The sequence below is a fragment of the Linepithema humile genome, chromosome 1 (genome assembly GCF_040581485.1).
Source record: "Linepithema humile isolate Giens D197 chromosome 1, Lhum_UNIL_v1.0, whole genome shotgun sequence".
Lineage (NCBI taxonomy): Eukaryota > Metazoa > Arthropoda > Insecta > Hymenoptera > Formicidae > Linepithema > Linepithema humile.
The window spans coordinates 34,923-57,930 of NC_090128.1; the positions used below are offsets into that span (position 1 = coordinate 34,923).

At 47.2% G+C, this 23,008-nt stretch overlaps 1 protein-coding gene and 2 long non-coding RNA genes across 4 annotated transcripts; 2 read left to right on the forward strand and 1 right to left on the reverse strand.

The window, feature by feature from the left end:
- The first annotated feature begins 8,740 nt into the window (after nucleotides 1-8,740).
- On the forward strand, nucleotides 8,741-18,132 carry LOC136997496 (uncharacterized). Its single transcript, XR_010888235.1, has 3 exons — nucleotides 8,741-8,766; nucleotides 9,772-10,663; nucleotides 18,029-18,132. It is a non-coding gene; the product is annotated as an uncharacterized lncRNA (long non-coding RNA).
- On the reverse strand, nucleotides 9,776-11,837 carry LOC136997494 (uncharacterized). The gene is made up of 2 exons (XR_010888233.1): nucleotides 11,703-11,837; nucleotides 9,776-11,603 (listed from the first exon to the last, which is right to left on the reverse strand). It is a non-coding gene; the product is annotated as an uncharacterized lncRNA (long non-coding RNA).
- Nucleotides 11,571-14,641, forward strand: LOC136997493 (uncharacterized). Of its 2 annotated transcripts, none has more exons than XM_067348399.1 (2): nucleotides 11,571-12,935; nucleotides 13,021-13,150. In XM_067348399.1, the coding sequence occupies exons 1-2, from the start codon at nucleotides 11,678-11,680 to the stop codon at nucleotides 13,125-13,127; spliced, it is 1,365 nt and encodes a 454-aa protein (XP_067204500.1). In that variant the 5' UTR covers nucleotides 11,571-11,677; the 3' UTR covers nucleotides 13,128-13,150. The 2 variants fall into 2 exon arrangements, with proteins under 2 accessions (XP_067204500.1, XP_067204499.1); XM_067348398.1 differs by having other exon boundaries at nucleotides 12,291-12,422; nucleotides 12,506-14,641.
- Nucleotides 18,133-23,008: the final 4,876 nt, after the last annotated feature.

Consider the following 23,008-nt stretch of genomic DNA (forward strand, 5'->3'; position numbering starts at 1 on the left):
GGACCGGTCGCGTTCGACGCAACTCGACCCCTTCCCACGCTATCCTCTATACAAGCGTCTATCTCGAAGGGTTTCCGAGATAAATGGAGACAAAGAATTTTCTCGCAAGCGACTTTCGTGCGAATTATTTGAATTAATTTTTTTTTTTTTTCGGGTTCCGAAAAGTGGGGTCCCACGCGTTCGGGAGGTCGAGAAACGTCGTTGGAACCCGCGAATCTGGGAACTTTTTTTTTTTCCCCTCATCGGTTGTCGGGGACTTGGAAAATTTCGGACCGTTAGGTTGGAACAGGTTGCAACATATTGCAACCCCGTTGCAACCTATCGCAACCCATCAAACCTGTCGCGATAGGTTGCGATAGGTTGCAACGGGGTTGCAATGTTGCAACCTTCGTCCTAACCGAGGAAAAAATTTTTCCAAGTGCCCGTCCTAACCCATAGTCTCGTTCTGACCGAAGGTTAGGACGACGATGGGAAACTCTCGGAAAGGGTTGGGGCGTGCCGTCAGGACGCGGTGGCCAAAGGAAAGCCGGTTAGGACGGGCGGAACCCCGACCTAACCGACGGTCAGGACGAGGATATGAACACATTTGGTTAGGAGCGAGAAGAGCGGTCAGGACACGTGGGCCAAAGGAAAACCGGTTAGGACTGCATCGCCGCCCTGACTGGTTAGGTTAGGTTAGGTTAGGTTACAGGAGTAGCGCAACTTCGAATCGGAGCAAAAAAAGTGAGCAGGTAGAAGTGTAGTACTCGTCGAGACAAGCAACTTTGGCCCTATGAACTATACGGCGGCAAAGCTCGGTTTAGGCTCACGAGCCCCCGAAAGATGTCGATATGCGACCTTTGAAATTCGATAACTCGGTAACTACGGGAGATGGAGGGTCGGACCTCAGGACCTTAATCGGAGGGCACGGGGAGGTGTTTCGAACGCGCGCAGCCGTTTGCCGAAATTGTGAAATTTTTTTTTTTTTCACCCTTCATCCCTTATATCTCGGCGGGGGTTGGTCGGACGGCCTCGGGACCGGTCGCGTTCGACGCAACTCGACCCCTTCCCACGCTATCCTCTATACAAGCGTCTATCTCGAAGGGTTTCCGAGATAAATGGAGACAAAGAATTTTCTCGCAAGCGACTTTCGTGCGAATTATTTGAATTAATTTTTTTTTTTTCGGGTTCCGAAAAGTGGGGTCCCACGCGTTCGGGAGGTCGAGAAACGTCGTTGGAACCCGCGAATCTGGGAACTTTTTTTTTTTCCCCTCATCGGTTGTCGGGGACTTGGAAAATTTCGGACCGTTAGGTTGGAACAGGTTGCAACATATTGCAACCCCGTTGCAACCTATCGCAACCCATCAAACCTGTCGCGATAGGTTGCGATAGGTTGCAACGGGGTTGCAATGTTGCAACCTTCGTCCTAACCGAGGAAAAAATTTTTCCAAGTGCCCGTCCTAACCCATAGTCTCGTTCTGACCGAAGGTTAGGACGACGATGGGAAACTCTCGGAAAGGGTTGGGGCGTGCCGTCAGGACGCGGTGGCCAAAGGAAAGCCGGTTAGGACGGGCGGAACCCCGACCTAACCGACGGTCAGGACGAGGATATGAACACATTTGGTTAGGAGCGAGAAGAGCGGTCAGGACACGTGGGCCAAAGGAAAACCGGTTAGGACTGCATCGCCGCCCTGACTGGTTAGGTTAGGTTAGGTTAGGTTACAGGAGTAGCGCAACTTCGAATCGGAGCAAAAAAAGTGAGCAGGTAGAAGTGTAGTACTCGTCGAGACAAGCAACTTTGGCCCTATGAACTATACGGCGGCAAAGCTCGGTTTAGGCTCACGAGCCCCCGAAAGATGTCGATATGCGACCTTTGAAATTCGATAACTCGGTAACTACGGGAGATGGAGGGTCGGACCTCAGGACCTTAATCGGAGGGCACGGGGAGGTGTTTCGAACGCGCGCAGCCGTTTGCCGAAATTGTGAAATTTTTTTTTTTTTCACCCTTCATCCCTTATATCTCGGCGGGGGTTGGTCGGACGGCCTCGGGACCGGTCGCGTTCGACGCAACTCGACCCCTTCCCACGCTATCCTCTATACAAGCGTCTATCTCGAAGGGTTTCCGAGATAAATGGAGACAAAGAATTTTCTCGCAAGCGACTTTCGTGCGAATTATTTGAATTAATTTTTTTTTTTTCGGGTTCCGAAAAGTGGGGTCCCACGCGTTCGGGAGGTCGAGAAACGTCGTTGGAACCCGCGAATCTGGGAACTTTTTTTTTTTCCCCTCATCGGTTGTCGGGGACTTGGAAAATTTCGGACCGTTAGGTTGGAACAGGTTGCAACATATTGCAACCCCGTTGCAACCTATCGCAACCCATCAAACCTGTCGCGATAGGTTGCGATAGGTTGCAACGGGGTTGCAATGTTGCAACCTTCGTCCTAACCGAGGAAAAAATTTTTCCAAGTGCCCGTCCTAACCCATAGTCTCGTTCTGACCGAAGGTTAGGACGACGATGGGAAACTCTCGGAAAGGGTTGGGGCGTGCCGTCAGGACGCGGTGGCCAAAGGAAAGCCGGTTAGGACGGGCGGAACCCCGACCTAACCGACGGTCAGGACGAGGATATGAACACATTTGGTTAGGAGCGAGAAGAGCGGTCAGGACACGTGGGCCAAAGGAAAACCGGTTAGGACTGCATCGCCGCCCTGACTGGTTAGGTTAGGTTAGGTTAGGTTAGGTTAGGTTACAGGAGTAGCGCAACTTCGAATCGGAGCAAAAAAAGTGAGCAGGTAGAAGTGTAGTACTCGTCGAGACAAGCAACTTTGGCCCTATGAACTATACGGCGGCAAAGCTCGGTTTAGGCTCACGAGCCCCCGAAAGATGTCGATATGCGACCTTTGAAATTCGATAACTCGGTAACTACGGGAGATGGAGGGTCGGACCTCAGGACCTTAATCGGAGGGCACGGGGAGGTGTTTCGAACGCGCGCAGCCGTTTGCCGAAATTGTGAAATTTTTTTTTTTTTTCACCCTTCATCCCTTATATCTCGGCGGGGGTTGGTCGGACGGCCTCGGGACCGGTCGCGTTCGACGCAACTCGACCCCTTCCCACGCTATCCTCTATACAAGCGTCTATCTCGAAGGGTTTCCGAGATAAATGGAGACAAAGAATTTTCTCGCAAGCGACTTTCGTGCGAATTATTTGAATTAATTTTTTTTTTTTCGGGTTCCGAAAAGTGGGGTCCCACGCGTTCGGGAGGTCGAGAAACGTCGTTGGAACCCGCGAATCTGGGAACTTTTTTTTTTTCCCCTCATCGGTTGTCGGGGACTTGGAAAATTTCGGACCGTTAGGTTGGAACAGGTTGCAACATATTGCAACCCCGTTGCAACCTATCGCAACCCATCAAACCTGTCGCGATAGGTTGCGATAGGTTGCAACGGGGTTGCAATGTTGCAACCTTCGTCCTAACCGAGGAAAAAATTTTTCCAAGTGCCCGTCCTAACCCATAGTCTCGTTCTGACCGAAGGTTAGGACGACGATGGGAAACTCTCGGAAAGGGTTGGGGCGTGCCGTCAGGACGCGGTGGCCAAAGGAAAGCCGGTTAGGACGGGCGGAACCCCGACCTAACCGACGGTCAGGACGAGGATATGAACACATTTGGTTAGGAGCGAGAAGAGCGGTCAGGACACGTGGGCCAAAGGAAAACCGGTTAGGACTGCATCGCCGCCCTGACTGGTTAGGTTAGGTTAGGTTAGGTTACAGGGATCCCGCAAGTACAAATGGACGAGAAAAAAGTGAGCAGGTAGAAGTGTAGTACTCGTCGAGACAAGCAACTTTTGTCCTATGAACTATACGGCGGCAAAGCTCGGTTTGGGCTCACGAGCCCCCGAAAGATGTCGATATGCGACCTTTGAAATTCGGTAACTCGGTAACTACGGGAGATGGAGGGTCGGACCTCAGGACCTTAATCGGAGGGCACGGGGAGGTGTTTCGAACGCGCGCAGCCGTTTGCCGAAATTGTAAAATTTTTTTTTTTTTCACCCTTCATCCCTTATATCTCGGCGGGGGTTGGTCGGACGGCCTCGGGACCGGTCGCGTTCGACGCAACTCGACCCCTTCCCACGCTATCCTCTATACAAGCGTCTATCTCGAAGGGTTTCCGAGATAAATGGAGACAAAGAATTTTCTCGCAAGCGACTTTCGTGCGAATTATTTGAATTAATTTTTTTTTTTTTCGGGTTCCGAAAAGTGGGGTCCCACGCGTTCGGGAGGTCGAGAAACGTCGTTGGAACCCGCGAATCTGGGAACTTTTTTTTTTCCCCTCATCGGTTGTCGGGGACTTGGAAAATTTCGGACCGTTAGGTTGGAACAGGTTGCAACATATTGCAACCCCGTTGCAACCTATCGCAACCCACCTAACCTGTCGCGATAGGTTGCGATAGGTTGCAACGGGGTTGCAATGTTGCAACTTCGTCCTAACCGAGGAAAAAATTTTTCCAAGTGCCCGTCCTAACCCATAGTCTCGTTCTGACCGAAGGTTAGGACGACGATGGGAAACTCTCGGAAAGGGTTGGGGCGTGCCGTCAGGACGCGGGGGCCAAAGGAAAGCCGGTTAGGACGGGCGGAACCCCGACCTAACCGACGGTCAGGACGAGGATATGAACACATTCGGTTAGGAGCGAGAAGAGCGGTCAGGACACGTGGGCCAAAGGAAAACCGGTTAGGACGGCATCGCCGCCCTGACTGGTTAGGTTAGGTTAGGTTAGGTTACAGGGATCCCGCAAGTACAAATGGACGAGAAAAAAGTGAGCAGGTAGAAGTGTAGTACTCGTCGAGACAAGCAACTTTTGTCCTATGAACTATACGGCGGCAAAGCTCGGTTTGGGCTCACGAGCCCCCGAAAGATGTCGATATGCGACCTTTGAAATTCGGTAACTCGGTAACTACGGGAGATGGAGGGTCGGACCTCAGGACCTTAATCGGAGGGCACGGGGAGGTGTTTCGAACGCGCGCAGCCGTTTGCCGAAATTGTAAAATTTTTTTTTTTTTCACCCTTCATCCCTTATATCTCGGCGGGGGTTGGTCGGACGGCCTCGGGACCGGTCGCGTTCGACGCAACTCGACCCCTTCCCACGCTATCCTCTATACAAGCGTCTATCTCGAAGGGTTTCCGAGATAAATGGAGACAAAGAATTTTCTCGCAAGCGACTTTCGTGCGATTTGAATTAATTTTTTTTTTTTTCGGGTTCCGAAAAGTGGGGTCCCACGCGTTCGGGAGGTCGAGAAACGTCGTTGGAACCCGCGAATCTGGGAACTTTTTTTTTTCCCCTCATCGGTTGTCGGGGACTTGGAAAATTTCGGACCGTTAGGTTGGAACAGGTTGCAACATATTGCAACCCCGTTGCAACCTATCGCAACCCACCTAACCTGTCGCGATAGGTTGCGATAGGTTGCAACGGGGTTGCAATGTTGCAACTTCGTCCTAACCGAGGAAAAAATTTTTCCAAGTGCCCGTCCTAACCCATAGTCTCGTTCTGACCGAAGGTTAGGACGACGATGGGAAACTCTCGGAAAGGGTTGGGGCGTGCCGTCAGGACGCGGGGGCCAAAGGAAAGCCGGTTAGGACGGGCGGAACCCCGACCTAACCGACGGTCAGGACGAGGATATGAACACATTCGGTTAGGAGCGAGAAGAGCGGTCAGGACACGTGGGCCAAAGGAAAACCGGTTAGGACGGCATCGCCGCCCTGACTGGTTAGGTTAGGTTAGGTTAGGTTACAGGGATCCCGCAAGTACAAATGGACGAGAAAAAAGTGAGCAGGTAGAAGTGTAGTACTCGTCGAGACAAGCAACTTTTGTCCTATGAACTATACGGCGGCAAAGCTCGGTTTGGGCTCACGAGCCCCCGAAAGATGTCGATATGCGACCTTTGAAATTCGGTAACTCGGTAACTACGGGAGATGGAGGGTCGGACCTCAGGACCTTAATCGGAGGGCACGGGGAGGTGTTTCGAACGCGCGCAGCCGTTTGCCGAAATTGTAAAATTTTTTTTTTTTTCACCCTTCATCCCTTATATCTCGGCGGGGGTTGGTCGGACGGCCTCGGGACCGGTCGCGTTCGACGCAACTCGACCCCTTCCCACGCTATCCTCTATACAAGCGTCTATCTCGAAGGGTTTCCGAGATAAATGGAGACAAAGAATTTTCTCGCAAGCGACTTTCGTGCGATTTGAATTAATTTTTTTTTTTTTCGGGTTCCGAAAAGTGGGGTCCCACGCGTTCGGGAGGTCGAGAAACGTCGTTGGAACCCGCGAATCTGGGAACTTTTTTTTTTTCCCCTCATCGGTTGTCGGGGACTTGGAAAATTTCGGACCGTTAGGTTGGAACAGGTTGCAACATATTGCAACCCCGTTGCAACCTATCGCAACCCACCTAACCTGTCGCGATAGGTTGCGATAGGTTGCAACGGGGTTGCAATGTTGCAACTTCGTCCTAACCGAGGAAAAAATTTTTCCAAGTGCCCGTCCTAACCCATAGTCTCGTTCTGACCGAAGGTTAGGACGACGATGGGAAACTCTCGGAAAGGGTTGGGGCGTGCCGTCAGGACGCGGGGGCCAAAGGAAAGCCGGTTAGGACGGGCGGAACCCCGACCTAACCGACGGTCAGGACGAGGATATGAACACATTCGGTTAGGAGCGAGAAGAGCGGTCAGGACACGTGGGCCAAAGGAAAACCGGTTAGGACGGCATCGCCGCCCTGACTGGTTAGGTTAGGTTAGGTTAGGTTACAGGGATCCCGCAAGTACAAATGGACGAGAAAAAAGTGAGCAGGTAGAAGTGTAGTACTCGTCGAGACAAGCAACTTTTGTCCTATGAACTATACGGCGGCAAAGCTCGGTTTGGGCTCACGAGCCCCCGAAAGATGTCGATATGCGACCTTTGAAATTCGGTAACTCGGTAACTACGGGAGATGGAGGGTCGGACCTCAGGACCTTAATCGGAGGGCACGGGGAGGTGTTTCGAACGCGCGCAGCCGTTTGCCGAAATTGTAAAATTTTTTTTTTTTTCACCCTTCATCCCTTATATCTCGGCGGGGGTTGGTCGGACGGCCTCGGGACCGGTCGCGTTCGACGCAACTCGACCCCTTCCCACGCTATCCTCTATACAAGCGTCTATCTCGAAGGGTTTCCGAGATAAATGGAGACAAAGAATTTTCTCGCAAGCGACTTTCGTGCGATTTTGAATTAATTTTTTTTTTTTTCGGGTTCCGAAAAGTGGGGTCCCACGCGTTCGGGAGGTCGAGAAACGTCGTTGGAACCCGCGAATCTGGGAACTTTTTTTTTTTCCCCTCATCGGTTGTCGGGGACTTGGAAAATTTCGGACCGTTAGGTTGGAACAGGTTGCAACATATTGCAACCCCGTTGCAACCTATCGCAACCCACCTAACCTGTCGCGATAGGTTGCGATAGGTTGCAACGGGGTTGCAATGTTGCAACTTCGTCCTAACCGAGGAAAAAATTTTTCCAAGTGCCCGTCCTAACCCATAGTCTCGTTCTGACCGAAGGTTAGGACGACGATGGGAAACTCTCGGAAAGGGTTGGGGCGTGCCGTCAGGACGCGGGGGCCAAAGGAAAGCCGGTTAGGACGGGCGGAACCCCGACCTAACCGACGGTCAGGACGAGGATATGAACACATTCGGTTAGGAGCGAGAAGAGCGGTCAGGACACGTGGGCCAAAGGAAAACCGGTTAGGACGGCATCGCCGCCCTGACTGGTTAGGTTAGGTTAGGTTAGGTTACAGGGATCCCGCAAGTACAAATGGACGAGAAAAAAGTGAGCAGGTAGAAGTGTAGTACTCGTCGAGACAAGCAACTTTTGTCCTATGAACTATACGGCGGCAAAGCTCGGTTTGGGCTCACGAGCCCCCGAAAGATGTCGATATGCGACCTTTGAAATTCGGTAACTCGGTAACTACGGGAGATGGAGGGTCGGACCTCAGGACCTTAATCGGAGGGCACGGGGAGGTGTTTCGAACGCGCGCAGCCGTTTGCCGAAATTGTAAAATTTTTTTTTTTCACCCTTCATCCCTTATATCTCGGCGGGGGTTGGTCGGACGGCCTCGGGACCGGTCGCGTTCGACGCAACTCGACCCCTTCCCACGCTATCCTCTATACAAGCGTCTATCTCGAAGGGTTTCCGAGATAAATGGAGACAAAGAATTTTCTCGCAAGCGACTTTCGTGCGATTTGAATTAATTTTTTTTTTTTTCGGGTTCCGAAAAGTGGGGTCCCACGCGTTCGGGAGGTCGAGAAACGTCGTTGGAACCCGCGAATCTGGGAACTTTTTTTTTTCCCCTCATCGGTTGTCGGGGACTTGGAAAATTTCGGACCGTTAGGTTGGAACAGGTTGCAACATATTGCAACCCCGTTGCAACCTATCGCAACCCACCTAACCTGTCGCGATAGGTTGCGATAGGTTGCAACGGGGTTGCAATGTTGCAACTTCGTCCTAACCGAGGAAAAAATTTTTCCAAGTGCCCGTCCTAACCCATAGTCTCGTTCTGACCGAAGGTTAGGACGACGATGGGAAACTCTCGGAAAGGGTTGGGGCGTGCCGTCAGGACGCGGGGGCCAAAGGAAAGCCGGTTAGGACGGGCGGAACCCCGACCTAACCGACGGTCAGGACGAGGATATGAACACATTCGGTTAGGAGCGAGAAGAGCGGTCAGGACACGTGGGCCAAAGGAAAACCGGTTAGGACGGCATCGCCGCCCTGACTGGTTAGGTTAGGTTAGGTTAGGTTACAGGGAGTACCGCAAGTACAAATCGGAGCGAGAAAAAAGTGAGCAGGTAGAAGTGTAGTACTCGTCGAGACAAGCAACTTTTGTCCTATGAACTATACGGCGGCAAAGCTCGGTTTGGGCTCACGAGCCCCCGAAAGATGTCGATATGCGACCTTTGAAATTCGATAACTCGGTAACTACGGGAGATGGAGGGTCGGACCTCAGGACCTTAATCGGAGGGCACGGGGAGGTGTTTCGAACGCGCGCAGCCGTTTGCCGAAATTGTGAAATTTTTTTTTTTTTCACCCTTCATCCCTTATATCTCGGCGGGGGTTGGTCGGACGGCCTCGGGACCGGTCGCGTTCGACGCAACTCGACCCCTTCCCACGCTATCCTCTATACAAGCGTCTATCTCGAAGGGTTTCCGAGATAAATGGAGACAAAGAATTTTCTCGCAAGCGACTTTCGTGCGAATTATTTGAATTAATTTTTTTTTTTTTCGGGTTCCGAAAAGTGGGGTCCCACGCGTTCGGGAGGTCGAGAAACGTCGTTGGAACCCGCGAATCTGGGAACTTTTTTTTTTCCCCTCATCGGTTGTCGGGGACTTGGAAAATTTCGGACCGTTAGGTTGGAACAGGTTGCAACATATTGCAACCCCGTTGCAACCTATCGCAACCCATCAAACCTGTCGCGATAGGTTGCGATAGGTTGCAACGGGGTTGCAATGTTGCAACCTTCGTCCTAACCGAGGAAAAAATTTTTCCAAGTGCCCGTCCTAACCCATAGTCTCGTTCTGACCGAAGGTTAGGACGACGATGGGAAACTCTCGGAAAGGGTTGGGGCGTGCCGTCAGGACGCGGTGGCCAAAGGAAAGCCGGTTAGGACGGGCGGAACCCCGACCTAACCGACGGTCAGGACGAGGATATGAACACATTTGGTTAGGAGCGAGAAGAGCGGTCAGGACACGTGGGCCAAAGGAAAACCGGTTAGGACTGCATCGCCGCCCTGACTGGTTAGGTTAGGTTAGGTTACAGGAGTAGCGCAACTTCGAATCGGAGCAAAAAAAGTGAGCAGGTAGAAGTGTAGTACTCGTCGAGACAAGCAACTTTGGCCCTATGAACTATACGGCGGCAAAGCTCGGTTTAGGCTCACGAGCCCCCGAAAGATGTCGATATGCGACCTTTGAAATTCGATAACTCGGTAACTACGGGAGATGGAGGGTCGGACCTCAGGACCTTAATCGGAGGGCACGGGGAGGTGTTTCGAACGCGCGCAGCCGTTTGCCGAAATTGTGAAATTTTTTTTTTTTTCACCCTTCATCCCTTATATCTCGGCGGGGGTTGGTCGGACGGCCTCGGGACCGGTCGCGTTCGACGCAACTCGACCCCTTCCCACGCTATCCTCTATACAAGCGTCTATCTCGAAGGGTTTCCGAGATAAATGGAGACAAAGAATTTTCTCGCAAGCGACTTTCGTGCGAATTATTTGAATTAATTTTTTTTTTTTTTTCGGGTTCCGAAAAGTGGGGTCCCACGCGTTCGGGAGGTCGAGAAACGTCGTTGGAACCCGCGAATCTGGGAACTTTTTTTTTTTTCCCCTCATCGGTTGTCGGGGACTTGGAAAATTTCGGACCGTTAGGTTGGAACAGGTTGCAACATATTGCAACCTATCGCAACCCATCTAACCTGTCGCGATAGGTTGCGATAGGTTGCAACGGGGTTGCAATGTTGCAACTTCGTCCTAACCGAGGAAAAAATTTTTCCAAGTGCCCGTCCTAACCCATAGTCTCGTTCTGACCGAAGGTTAGGACGACGATGGGAAACTCTCGGAAAGGGTTGGGGCGTGCCGTCAGGACGCGGGGGCCAAAGGAAAGCCGGTTAGGACGGGCGGAACCCCGACCTAACCGACGGTCAGGACGAGGATATGAACACATTTGGTTAGGAGCGAGAAGAGCGGTCAGGACACGTGGGCCAAAGGAAAACCGGTTAGGACGGCATCGCCGCCCTGACTGGTTAGGTTAGGTTAGGTTAGGTTAGGTTAGGTTAGGTTAGGTTAGGTTAGGTTAGGTTTGGTAGGTTACCTTCTCGTTGTGCGCCACCTTGTCGTGGTGAGAAGGCTCACCGTGGAGTGGCTCGCAAGAGTCATTCTGCGGTGCCAAGAGCGCACAGTTCCTCCTATGGGAGGAACAAGGAGCCCGGCGACTCCTTAGGGATGAAGTTCGTGTCTTGGCACGAATGGAATCCCAATCGCCGGTAGGGGTTGGCGGCCCCGACTACAATCGCCCGGTGGCACGGCACCGTTAGGGGGAGGATTACTCCCTGTCCGTGACGACGCGGGTGCTCCCGCAGGCGCGTCTCTGCTTCCCGGTGGGGGGCAGAGGCGCACGCCAAGAGGAGAAAACCTCTATAAAAAACATTGCGGGTGCTCCTGCGGGCGCCTCCCTGTGGTCCGGGTGCTCCTGGTCTACAGGTTGAGTGCATGCCAACCTGAGCCGGTGGCTCGGTTCCCTAATGGGGCCCGGGTCACCGGCTTCGGTGGGAGGGATGTGGGTGCCTGGCTGGTGATCAGTCCAGGTGTCCCACAAGGGTAAAGACCGGGAATATTCTCCTGGTCTTCTGAGGAAGGACAGTCAGATGTATCTGAAAATATCAGATACATCGGACTGGGTCACCTATAATCTCCTATGAGATTAAGGTGAAGGCGATGGTCCGGAGCGGATCTTCCGGGGAGCCTCTTCGGGTTTCCGGTCTGGTCCCGCGACCGGGGCCGTCCGACGCGTGGTTGGATTGGGCCCGGTCGTGTTTACTCACAGGGCAGGTCGGGCTCTTAAGCCTTGGCCGGCAACCGACCTAGGAGAAGGAAAACTCCGAATATTAACCCGCAGAAGAAAACTGTGTTAAAAAATTACAACTTATGAAATTTAATGGAAATAGATGATGTAAACTTACCACCACAGGGGGGGTCGGATACCCCAGTGGTCGGCGCATCCGGGGATATTGTCCCTGTCCCCGATGCGTCGTCATCAAGCCAAGGGCTGGCTGGAGGGTTAGTGACGAGCGCTCCAGTTCAATCTATGATCGTCTCAAACGAACAAGTAAGAGTCAACCTAATATTTTCGGAAGGAGAATATAAGGCAGACGTAATACAGACGCAAGGAACCCCTAACATGGAGTCCATGCCAGAAAGATTACCAGAGGTTACTGTGATACCTCTCAATAAACCTAAAAAGAGGGCAACCGGACGTGCAAGAGCAATAGACAAACCTGACGTCGATTACATGAATCTTGTAACGAGTTCCGATAACGCAAGCATAGCTTCTTCACAGGCAACTTGCAACACTAATAAGACAAACTCGAAACGCACAAAGACCGCTAAAAAAAGAAAATGCAAAAACAACATAGAAAGCTCTACCTCTGAGGAGGAAGAAACAATAGGTGGAAACATGCTCACATATAAACAAAGACTTGAAGCTGGAAAACTACTGCAGGACGTAGCGGACATGTCCACGGCGGAAATTGGAGCACATATAAAAGGATGGCTACGAGAGGTAGATAGTGCCCGTGCTAAATCGAGCAATTTAAAAGGGGATCTATCAAAGAAAATAAAAGTCTGTACCCATGCTGTTATGGAAGCGACTCAACTATTAGAGGCAAGGGCAATATATAAAGGTGATTCGAAATATCTTGAAGAAAAGCTAGATAGATTAACAAAGGAAATGGTTACTATGAAACAAGAAAATGAATTTTTAAAGAAAAAACTGGAGAATATGGAGAAAAAGTCATTACAAGTGAATAGAGAAGACTCCCTCTCCCCTATTCCGGGAACAAAGATCCCCTTCAACGAAGATGAAGATATTTTCTCAACAATAGAGGAGATACATGTACCACCTGCAATTAGACCCTCAATACAAGGAGTGTCCAAGGTAATAGATCCGGGATACAAAGTACTACGTAACAGGGTAGTCCCAAGTAAAGAAGGAAACACACAACATAATAAGGAGGGGGTAGAGGAAGATACACTAATAAAATGGACACCACCACCACTAATACCATCATCTCAGATCACATCTGATGTAAAAGTGGAGGGTCCATTTAAGGAAGTACTTACAGCCATAAATGGCTTGACGGCAGTAGTACAAAATTTGGTACACTTACAAGTAACTGGATCGCAAAAAAATAAGGGTACTTTGAACACTACACTAGTAAAGAAGAAACCTAAAACAAAAGAAGGAATACTTACCGCTGCGAGATCCGCTGGGTCATCCAGGTATGATCCGGCTGCTGCTGCACTCAGGTCTGCTCCGGCTGCTGCTGCACGCTCCGCTCCTGGGACTGGACATCCTGCTCCTAGGGCTGCTGCTCCTGCACCCATGACCGCACCTGAAACAAAAAAGAAAGATATTAGAAACAGAACAACTACAGAAGAAGAAACTGGAAATATAACAGAAGGAAAGGAAGAAACCTCTGCAACACCATGGACTAAAGTTATAGGAAGGAAAGCGAAACAAGAAAAAAGGAAGGAAATAAATTCTGCAAATAAAACACAAAAACAGGAAATAAAAGGAGGAAAGGGTAAGAAGGAAACAAAAAACCCGCTGAAAATGAAAAAGAAAAGATTATCACGGACGGCGGCAGTCACAATAACATGTATGGATGGTAATAATACATATGCCGAAGTATTAAGACAGGCTCGATCAGCTATTAGCCTAGATGAAATAGGAATAGAAAGACCGTCCGTTAAAAATACAATCACAGGAGGAATATTACTAGCAATTCCTGGTGAAAATGCCACAGAAAAAGCGGACATATTGGCAGGGAAACTGCGCAATATGTTCGAGGAAACGAGGGTAAAGATAGGAAGACCTACTAAGAAATCAGGTATAAAAATTAGTGGATTGGAGGACTCCGTGACACAGGAAGAAATAATCCAAATAGTGGCACAACACGGTAATTGTCATACAAGTGACATACGCTGTAGTCCTATTCGGAAATTCAAAGGAGGAATGGGTATGACATGGTTACAGGTGCCAGCTCTAACAGCGATCAAGCTAACCGAGCTAGGAAAACTGAGAATTGGGTGGAATACTGCGAGGATTGAGTTACTGCAAAATAAACCGATACAATGTTACCGGTGTCTTGCCCGTGGCCACACGAGAAGTAGATGTCCACCGGAGAACAAGGATAGATCGGCCGATTGCTATATGTGTGGAGAATCGGATCATAAGGTCACGAATTGCATACAGAGAAAACCAAGATGTCCAATCTGTAGAGCCAAAGGTCTTAAGGATAGTCATAAGGTGGGCAGCCCCGAATGTCCGCCATGTCCTCCAGCCAAAAGCATGGTGCCTCCTCCTACAGCAAACAATGGAAGAGAGGTACAAATGGAGATGGAAATAACTGAAATGTAACAATGGATACTACAGTTATACAGACAAATATCAACCACTCAGGTGGGGCCCAGGACCTACTCGCTCAATACATGATCGAGTGGGGAACGAGCCTCGCCATTGTGGCCGAACCCTACTATGTGCCTAACAACCCAAGATGGTGGGGTTCACTGGGATGCACGCCAACAATTGCAATTGTCTGGGGAGGAGGAGAATTAGGAGATAATCTCCCCTTTAACCCAATCCAAAGAACGAATGATTGGGTAGCTGCCGAATGGGGTGACTACTTAATAATCGCCTGTTACTGCTCGCCGAGAATGAAGAGAGCAAAGTTCGGGGCGTTCTTACAATCGGTCAGCGGATTGATTGACACTTATACAGGTAAGCCTATAATTATAATGGGTGACTTTAATGCCCGATCGAAAAGATGGGATACAAAATATAACGTTAAAGGAAACATGCTGGATACCTGGGCTGCGAGCAAAGGTATGACACTAGTAAATACAGACTCGACACCCACATGTATCAAGGCAAATGGTCGATCTACAGTGGATCTTACATGGGCAAACGCCTCTATGTATAATAACATAAAAGAGTGGCATGTAGATACAAAAACGATCAATCTGTCGGATCACAGATACATTAAAATGAAGATAAAGACTAATCTAAATAAAGTTAAGTATAGAGTGGAAAAGTCAAAACGGGACTTTCCACGATGGAATGTAAATAAATTAAATACAGATCGACTAAATGCTGCTATTATGACTAAAACCTGGACAAATAATGACATGATAGATGACAGCATTAAAAATCAAGTATCATGGATAAATACTACCCTAAGGGAAGTTTCGGATGTGGCTATGCCCAGGAGCACCACCCATAAAAGAAAAAATGCCTACTGGTGGAATGCTGAAACTTCCACCCTACGAGCATGGTACAATAAAATAAGGAGAAAACTGGTTAGAAAAAAGAGAAATGGTACAGAAGAGGAAATAGACTTGGCAAAAACACAATACAAGGAAGCGCAAAAAGACTTTCGTACGGCTATAAAGGTGGCAAAATGTAGGGCCTGGGAGGATCTCCAGAGCACCATCAATAACGACCCGTGGGGAAGACCATTCCGCGTGGTCCTCAGAAGAATGCAGCCGCAAACCTTGCCAATAGTCTCATCTTTGGCTCCGGAGACTCTACATGGTATACTCTCGGTCCTCTTCCCGCAGGGAGAGAGATATGAGAGGAATCACTGGACAAGACAGATAGAATGGCTCCCAGAATGGGACGTTACAGAAACTGAAATAAAAACAGCCATTAGAAGGACACCGAGTAACAAAGCTCCGGGACCAGGAGGAATTCCTGGTAAAATCATAACAGGCACATGTGGACAGTTGATTGAGAGATGGGTGCACTGTTTCACATCCTGTCTGAAAAAAGGAGAGTTCCCAGACCCTTGGAAAATAGCCAGACTTGTCCTACTAAGAAAGAAGGAAGGTATCAGAAATGATCCCGATTGTTTTAGGCCGATATGCCTCTTAGATGAAGCCGGAAAGCTGTTCGAACGCGTAATTGTAGATAGAATACACGAACATCTTGACAATACTAATGGACTATCTGTTAACCAATATGGATTTCGGAGAAGCAGATCCACAGTAGACGCAATACTGCAACTAAGAACGTATGTACAAGAAAAAGTCAATGCAGGAAGTATTGTCATAGCGATCGGACTTGACATATCCAATGCATTCAACTCTTTGCCGTGGCACATTATACTGCAGGCGATGGATGACAAGCAATTCCCTGTATACCTGAAAAACATAATTGGAAGTTACTTGGAAAACAGGTGGATAACCTACGTTAACCGGAGTGGAAGGATCAGCAGGAGGCAGAACACTAGAGGGGTCCCTCAGGGATCTGTCCTAGGCCCCGTATTATGGAACATAGGATACGACAAAATACTAACATCTACAACAATAACTGAAGAATGTCGTATCATATGCTACGCGGACGATACAATTTTACTGGCGACTGGTAAAAGTATACTAGATGCTAAATATCAAGCAGAAGTTGCGGCAGCCACTTTAATCAGAGAGATAGAAGAATTAGAATTAAAAATATCTCCTACTAAAACGGAGGTGATGATTTTTCCTACAAGAGCGATAAAGGAACAAAAAATATATATAACAATAAAGGGAGAACTTTTACAAGTCAACACAGCCATGAAGTATCTTGGATTAATAATAGACGGAGGATGGACATTTACCCAACATTTTAAATATATCATCCCTAAAGCGGAAAGGGTATTAGGAGCCCTATCAAGAATACTCCCAAATCTTAAAGGTCCGGAGGAAAAAATAAGAGTTTTATACTCTAATGTAATCAGTTCAGTTCTGCTGTACGGTGCGCCAGTATGGGCAGGTGATATAGCAAAAAATGCGCATATTAAGAGAGATATCTGCAGAATACAGAAGAAGATTTGCTTACGAATCTGCTGTGGATATAAAACAGTTTCTTTTGTGGCTGCATTACTATTGGCTAGAGGAATTCCCCTTGATTTAATGGCGTTGGCACAGCAACGGGTGTACATGCAAATGAGAGCCAACAACGAACACACTTCAAGGATAAGATTAAGCATGCAAGCTAAAAGAGAGGCGAGAGATAAATGGAAAGAGAGAGTAACAAACGCCATAACGAACAATGAAAGAACAAGTGGTGCGAGAACCATATTAGCGGTCCTTCCCCACTTTGCGGAATGGTATAGCAGAAAAGAGGGACATATTACATTCCATTGTACACAAATACTGACGGGACATGGCTGCTTTAAGGACTTTTTGTCCAAAATACAAAGAGCCAATGCTTCAAACTGCGAACACTGTTCAGAGGAACAGGACACAGCACAGCACACTTTAGAGTTTTGTCCGACCTGGGAGCAGGAGAGAGCGGAACTGCGGAGTGAGCTGGAATGTGAAGAAGACCTAAATCCGACTACGATAGTCGGGAAAATACTGGAAAACAGGTATAAATGGAGAGCATTCACTAAATTTTGTACAAAAGTGATGCTGATGAAAGAGGAAGCTGAAAGAGAGAGAGAAAGGACGGGTGAGTGAGAGGGGATGGGGGACACAAAAAAATCCCCCTTTCACCCCCCTCAGGAGCCCCTTTCTAGAGGATGTCGTTCTCCATTCTACCCAATAAAGGGAGGATAGGGAACAGACACACACACATATACACACACACGCATGCATACATACATACACACACACACACATAGTACAAGCACGCGCACATATACACACACTCTCACACAAACACACACGCACACACACATACACGCACACACATGCATATACATACACATACATACTTACGCAAACGCACAAAAAAGAATATAGAGGGAAAAAAGGGAAGGGGGGGCGGGCCCGAGGGGGTTTTTCCCCCCCTGACTCCGCTTCCATCAACCCCCTTCCACAGTCCTCTCCTTTCGGGGAGGCAGATACAAGTTTTTCACCCCCCCCTTAGAGGTTGGAGATGAACCTAACGGTCCTCTCTCCTAGATGACAAGGGAGGAGGAGGAAAGAAGAAGGAGGTATGGGTTTTCGAGGGTGTCGGAAATCCATGCTGGGCCATGTGGCCCAGAGGTGTGTTCCCACACGGAGGACTCCGACAGGAGACACTAAGGGGCTGGGGCGAAGTATGCCTCCGGCTTTCCGCTCCAGTCCCACAATAGCATGCATGATTTTAAGAAGGAGGGGTTTTAGCGGGTAGGTCCTCGTTGTGTCCTGACAATTGGTCAGGGCATAACACAACGAGGGAATCCCGCACTCCCCCGCAGTACGGGCTGCGGGGGGTCTTTCGAAGATTTCCCCTCCTTCCGAAAAAAAAAAAAAAAAAAAGGTTAGGTTAGGTTAGGTTAGGTTAGGTTAGGTTAGGTTAGGTTAGGTTAGGTTAGGTTAGGTTAGGTTAGGTTAGGTTAGGTTAGGTTAGGTTAGGTTAGGTTAGGTTAGGTTAGGTTAGGTTAGGTTAGGTTAGGTTAGGTTAGGTTAGGTTAGGTTAGGTTAGGTTAGGTTAGGTTAGGTTAGGTTAGGTTAGGTTAGGTTAGGTTAGGTTAGGTTAGGTTAGGTTAGGTTAGGTTAGGTTAGGTTAGGTTAGGTTAGGTTAGGTTAGGTTAGGTTAGGTTAGGTTAGGTTAGGTTAGGTTAGGTTAGGTTAGGTTAGGTTAGGTTAGGTTAGGTTAGGTTAGGTTAGGTTAGGTTAGGTTAGGTTAGGTTAGGTTAGGTTAGGTTAGGTTAGGTTAGGTTAGGTTAGGTTAGGTTAGGTTAGGTTAGGTTAGGTTAGGTTAGGTTAGGTTAGGTTAGGTTAGGTTAGGTTAGGTTAGGTTAGGTTAGGTTAGGTTAGGTTAGGTTAGGTTAGGTTAGGTTAGGTTAGGTTAGGTTAGGTTAGGTTAGGTTAGGTTAGGTTAGGTTAGGTTAGGTTAGGTTAGGTTAGGTTAGGTTAGGTTAGGTTAGGTTAGGTTAGGTTAGGTTAGGTTAGGTTAGGTTAGGTTAGGTTAGGTTAGGTTAGGTTAGGTTAGGTTAGGTTAGGTTAGGTTAGGTTAGGTTAGGTTAGGTTAGGTTAGGTTAGGTTAGGTTAGGTTAGGTTAGGTTAGGTTAGGTTAGGTTAGGTTAGGTTAGGTTAGGTTAGGTTAGGTTAGGTTAGGTTAGGTTAGGTTAGGTTAGGTTAGGTTAGGTTAGGTTAGGTTAGGTTAGGTTAGGTTAGGTTAGGTTAGGTTAGGTTAGGTTAGGTTAGGTTAGGTTAGGTTAGGTTAGGTTAGGTTAGGTTAGGTTAGGTTAGGTTAGGTTAGGTTAGGTTAGGTTAGGTTAGGTTAGGTTAGGTTAGGTTAGGTTAGGTTAGGTTAGGTTAGGTTAGGTTAGGTTAGGTTAGGTTAGGTTAGGTTAGGTTAGGTTAGGTTAGGTTAGGTTAGGTTAGGTTAGGTTAGGTTAGGTTAGGTTAGGTTAGGTTAGGTTAGGTTAGGTTAGGTTAGGTTAGGTTAGGTTAGGTTAGGTTAGGTTAGGTTAGGTTAGGTTAGGTTAGGTTAGGTTAGGTTAGGTTAGGTTAGGTTAGGTTAGGTTAGGTTAGGTTAGGTTAGGTTAGGTTAGGTTAGGTTAGGTTAGGTTAGGTTAGGTTAGGTTAGGTTAGGTTAGGTTAGGTTAGGTTAGGTTAGGTTAGGTTAGGTTAGGTTAGGTTAGGTTAGGTTAGGTTAGGTTAGGTTAGGTTAGGTTAGGTTAGGTTAGGTTAGGTTAGGTTAGGTTAGGTTAGGTTAGGTTAGGTTAGGTTAGGTTAGGTTAGGTTAGGTTAGGTTAGGTTAGGTTAGGTTAGGTTAGGTTAGGTTAGGTTAGGTTAGGTTAGGTTAGGTTAGGTTAGGTTAGGTTAGGTTAGGTTAGGTTAGGTTAGGTTAGGTTAGGTTAGGTTAGGTTAGGTTAGGTTAGGTTAGGTTAGGTTAGGTTAGGTTAGGTTAGGTTAGGTTAGGTTAGGTTAGGTTAGGTTAGGTTAGGTTAGGTTAGGTTAGGTTAGGTTAGGTTAGGTTAGGTTAGGTTAGGTTAGGTTAGGTTAGGTTAGGTTAGGTTAGGTTAGGTTAGGTTAGGTTAGGTTAGGTTAGGTTAGGTTAGGTTAGGTTAGGTTAGGTTAGGTTAGGTTAGGTTAGGTTAGGTTAGGTTAGGTTAGGTTAGGTTAGGTTAGGTTAGGTTAGGTTAGGTTAGGTTAGGTTAGGTTAGGTTAGGTTAGGTTAGGTTAGGTTAGGTTAGGTTAGGTTAGGTTAGGTTAGGTTAGGTTAGGTTAGGTTAGGTTAGGTTAGGTTAGGTTAGGTTAGGTTAGGTTAGGTTAGGTTAGGTTAGGTTAGGTTAGGTTAGGTTAGGTTAGGTTAGGTTAGGTTAGGTTAGGTTAGGTTAGGTTAGGTTAGGTTAGGTTAGGTTAGGTTAGGTTAGGTTAGGTTAGGTTAGGTTAGGTTAGGTTAGGTTAGGTTAGGTTAGGTTAGGTTAGGTTAGGTTAGGTTAGGTTAGGTTAGGTTAGGTTAGGTTAGGTTAGGTTAGGTTAGGTTAGGTTAGGTTAGGTTAGGTTAGGTTAGGTTAGGTTAGGTTAGGTTAGGTTAGGTTAGGTTAGGTTAGGTTAGGTTAGGTTAGGTTAGGTTAGGTTAGGTTAGGTTAGGTTAGGTTAGGTTAGGTTAGGTTAGGTTAGGTTAGGTTAGGTTAGGTTAGGTTAGGTTAGGTTAGGTTAGGTTAGGTTAGGTTAGGTTAGGTTAGGTTAGGTTAGGTTAGGTTAGGTTAGGTTAGGTTAGGTTAGGTTAGGTTAGGTTAGGTTAGGTTAGGTTAGGTTAGGTTAGGTTAGGTTAGGTTAGGTTAGGTTAGGTTAGGTTAGGTTAGGTTAGGTTAGGTTAGGTTAGGTTAGGTTAGGTTAGGTTAGGTTAGGTTAGGTTAGGTTAGGTTAGGTTAGGTTAGGTTAGGTTAGGTTAGGTTAGGTTAGGTTAGGTTAGGTTAGGTTAGGTTAGGTTAGGTTAGGTTAGGTTAGGTTAGGTTAGGTTAGGTTAGGTTAGGTTAGGTTAGGTTAGGTTAGGTTAGGTTAGGTTAGGTTAGGTTAGGTTAGGTTAGGTTAGGTTAGGTTAGGTTAGGTTAGGTTAGGTTAGGTTAGGTTAGGTTAGGTTAGGTTAGGTTAGGTTAGGTTAGGTTAGGTTAGGTTAGGTTAGGTTAGGTTAGGTTAGGTTAGGTTAGGTTAGGTTAGGTTAGGTTAGGTTAGGTTAGGTTAGGTTAGGTTAGGTTAGGTTAGGTTAGGTTAGGTTAGGTTAGGTTAGGTTAGGTTAGGTTAGGTTAGGTTAGGTTAGGTTAGGTTAGGTTAGGTTAGGTTAGGTTAGGTTAGGTTAGGTTAGGTTAGGTTAGGTTAGGTTAGGTTAGGTTAGGTTAGGTTAGGTTAGGTTAGGTTAGGTTAGGTTAGGTTAGGTTAGGTTAGGTTAGGTTAGGTTAGGTTAGGTTAGGTTAGGTTAGGTTAGGTTAGGTTAGGTTAGGTTAGGTTAGGTTAGGTTAGGTTAGGTTAGGTTAGGTTAGGTTAGGTTAGGTTAGGTTAGGTTAGGTTAGGTTAGGTTAGGTTAGGTTAGGTTAGGTTAGGTTAGGTTAGGTTAGGTTAGGTTAGGTTAGGTTAGGTTAGGTTAGGTTAGGTTAGGTTAGGTTAGGTTAGGTTAGGTTAGGTTAGGTTAGGTTAGGTTAGGTTAGGTTAGGTTAGGTTAGGTTAGGTTAGGTTAGGTTAGGTTAGGTTAGGTTAGGTTAGGTTAGGTTAGGTTAGGTTAGGTTAGGTTAGGTTAGGTTAGGTTAGGTTAGGTTAGGTTAGGTTAGGTTAGGTTAGGTTAGGTTAGGTTAGGTTAGGTTAGGTTAGGTTAGGTTAGGTTAGGTTAGGTTAGGTTAGGTTAGGTTAGGTTAGGTTAGGTTAGGTTAGGTTAGGTTAGGTTAGGTTAGGTTAGGTTAGGTTAGGTTAGGTTAGGTTAGGTTAGGTTAGGTTAGGTTAGGTTAGGTTAGGTTAGGTTAGGTTAGGTTAGGTTAGGTTAGGTTAGGTTAGGTTAGGTTAGGTTAGGTTAGGTTAGGTTAGGTTAGGTTAGGTTAGGTTAGGTTAGGTTAGGTTAGGTTAGGTTAGGTTAGGTTAGGTTAGGTTAGGTTAGGTTAGGTTAGGTTAGGTTAGGTTAGGTTAGGTTAGGTTAGGTTAGGTTAGGTTAGGTTAGGTTAGGTTAGGTTAGGTTAGGTTAGGTTAGGTTAGGTTAGGTTAGGTTAGGTTAGGTTAGGTTAGGTTAGGTTAGGTTAGGTTAGGTTAGGTTAGGTTAGGTTAGGTTAGGTTAGGTTAGGTTAGGTTAGGTTAGGTTAGGTTAGGTTAGGTTAGGTTAGGTTAGGTTAGGTTAGGTTAGGTTAGGTTAGGTTAGGTTAGGTTAGGTTAGGTTAGGTTAGGTTAGGTTAGGTTAGGTTAGGTTAGGTTAGGTTAGGTTAGGTTAGGTTAGGTTAGGTTAGGTTAGGTTAGGTTAGGTTAGGTTAGGTTAGGTTAGGTTAGGTTAGGTTAGGTTAGGTTAGGTTAGGTTAGGTTAGGTTAGGTTAGGTTAGGTTAGGTTAGGTTAGGTTAGGTTAGGTTAGGTTAGGTTAGGTTAGGTTAGGTTAGGTTAGGTTAGGTTAGGTTAGGTTAGGTTAGGTTAGGTTAGGTTAGGTTAGGTTAGGTTAGGTTAGGTTAGGTTAGGTTAGGTTAGGTTAGGTTAGGTTAGGTTAGGTTAGGTTAGGTTAGGTTAGGTTAGGTTAGGTTAGGTTAGGTTAGGTTAGGTTAGGTTAGGTTAGGTTAGGTTAGGTTAGGTTAGGTTAGGTTAGGTTAGGTTAGGTTAGGTTAGGTTAGGTTAGGTTAGGTTAGGTTAGGTTAGGTTAGGTTAGGTTAGGTTAGGTTAGGTTAGGTTAGGTTAGGTTAGGTTAGGTTAGGTTAGGTTAGGTTAGGTTAGGTTAGGTTAGGTTAGGTTAGGTTAGGTTAGGTTAGGTTAGGTTAGGTTAGGTTAGGTTAGGTTAGGTTAGGTTAGGTTAGGTTAGGTTAGGTTAGGTTAGGTTAGGTTAGGTTAGGTTAGGTTAGGTTAGGTTAGGTTAGGTTAGGTTAGGTTAGGTTAGGTTAGGTTAGGTTAGGTTAGGTTAGGTTAGGTTAGGTTAGGTTAGGTTAGGTTAGGTTAGGTTAGGTTAGGTTAGGTTAGGTTAGGTTAGGTTAGGTTAGGTTAGGTTAGGTTAGGTTAGGTTAGGTTAGGTTAGGTTAGGTTAGGTTAGGTTAGGTTAGGTTAGGTTAGGTTAGGTTAGGTTAGGTTAGGTTAGGTTAGGTTAGGTTAGGTTAGGTTAGGTTAGGTTAG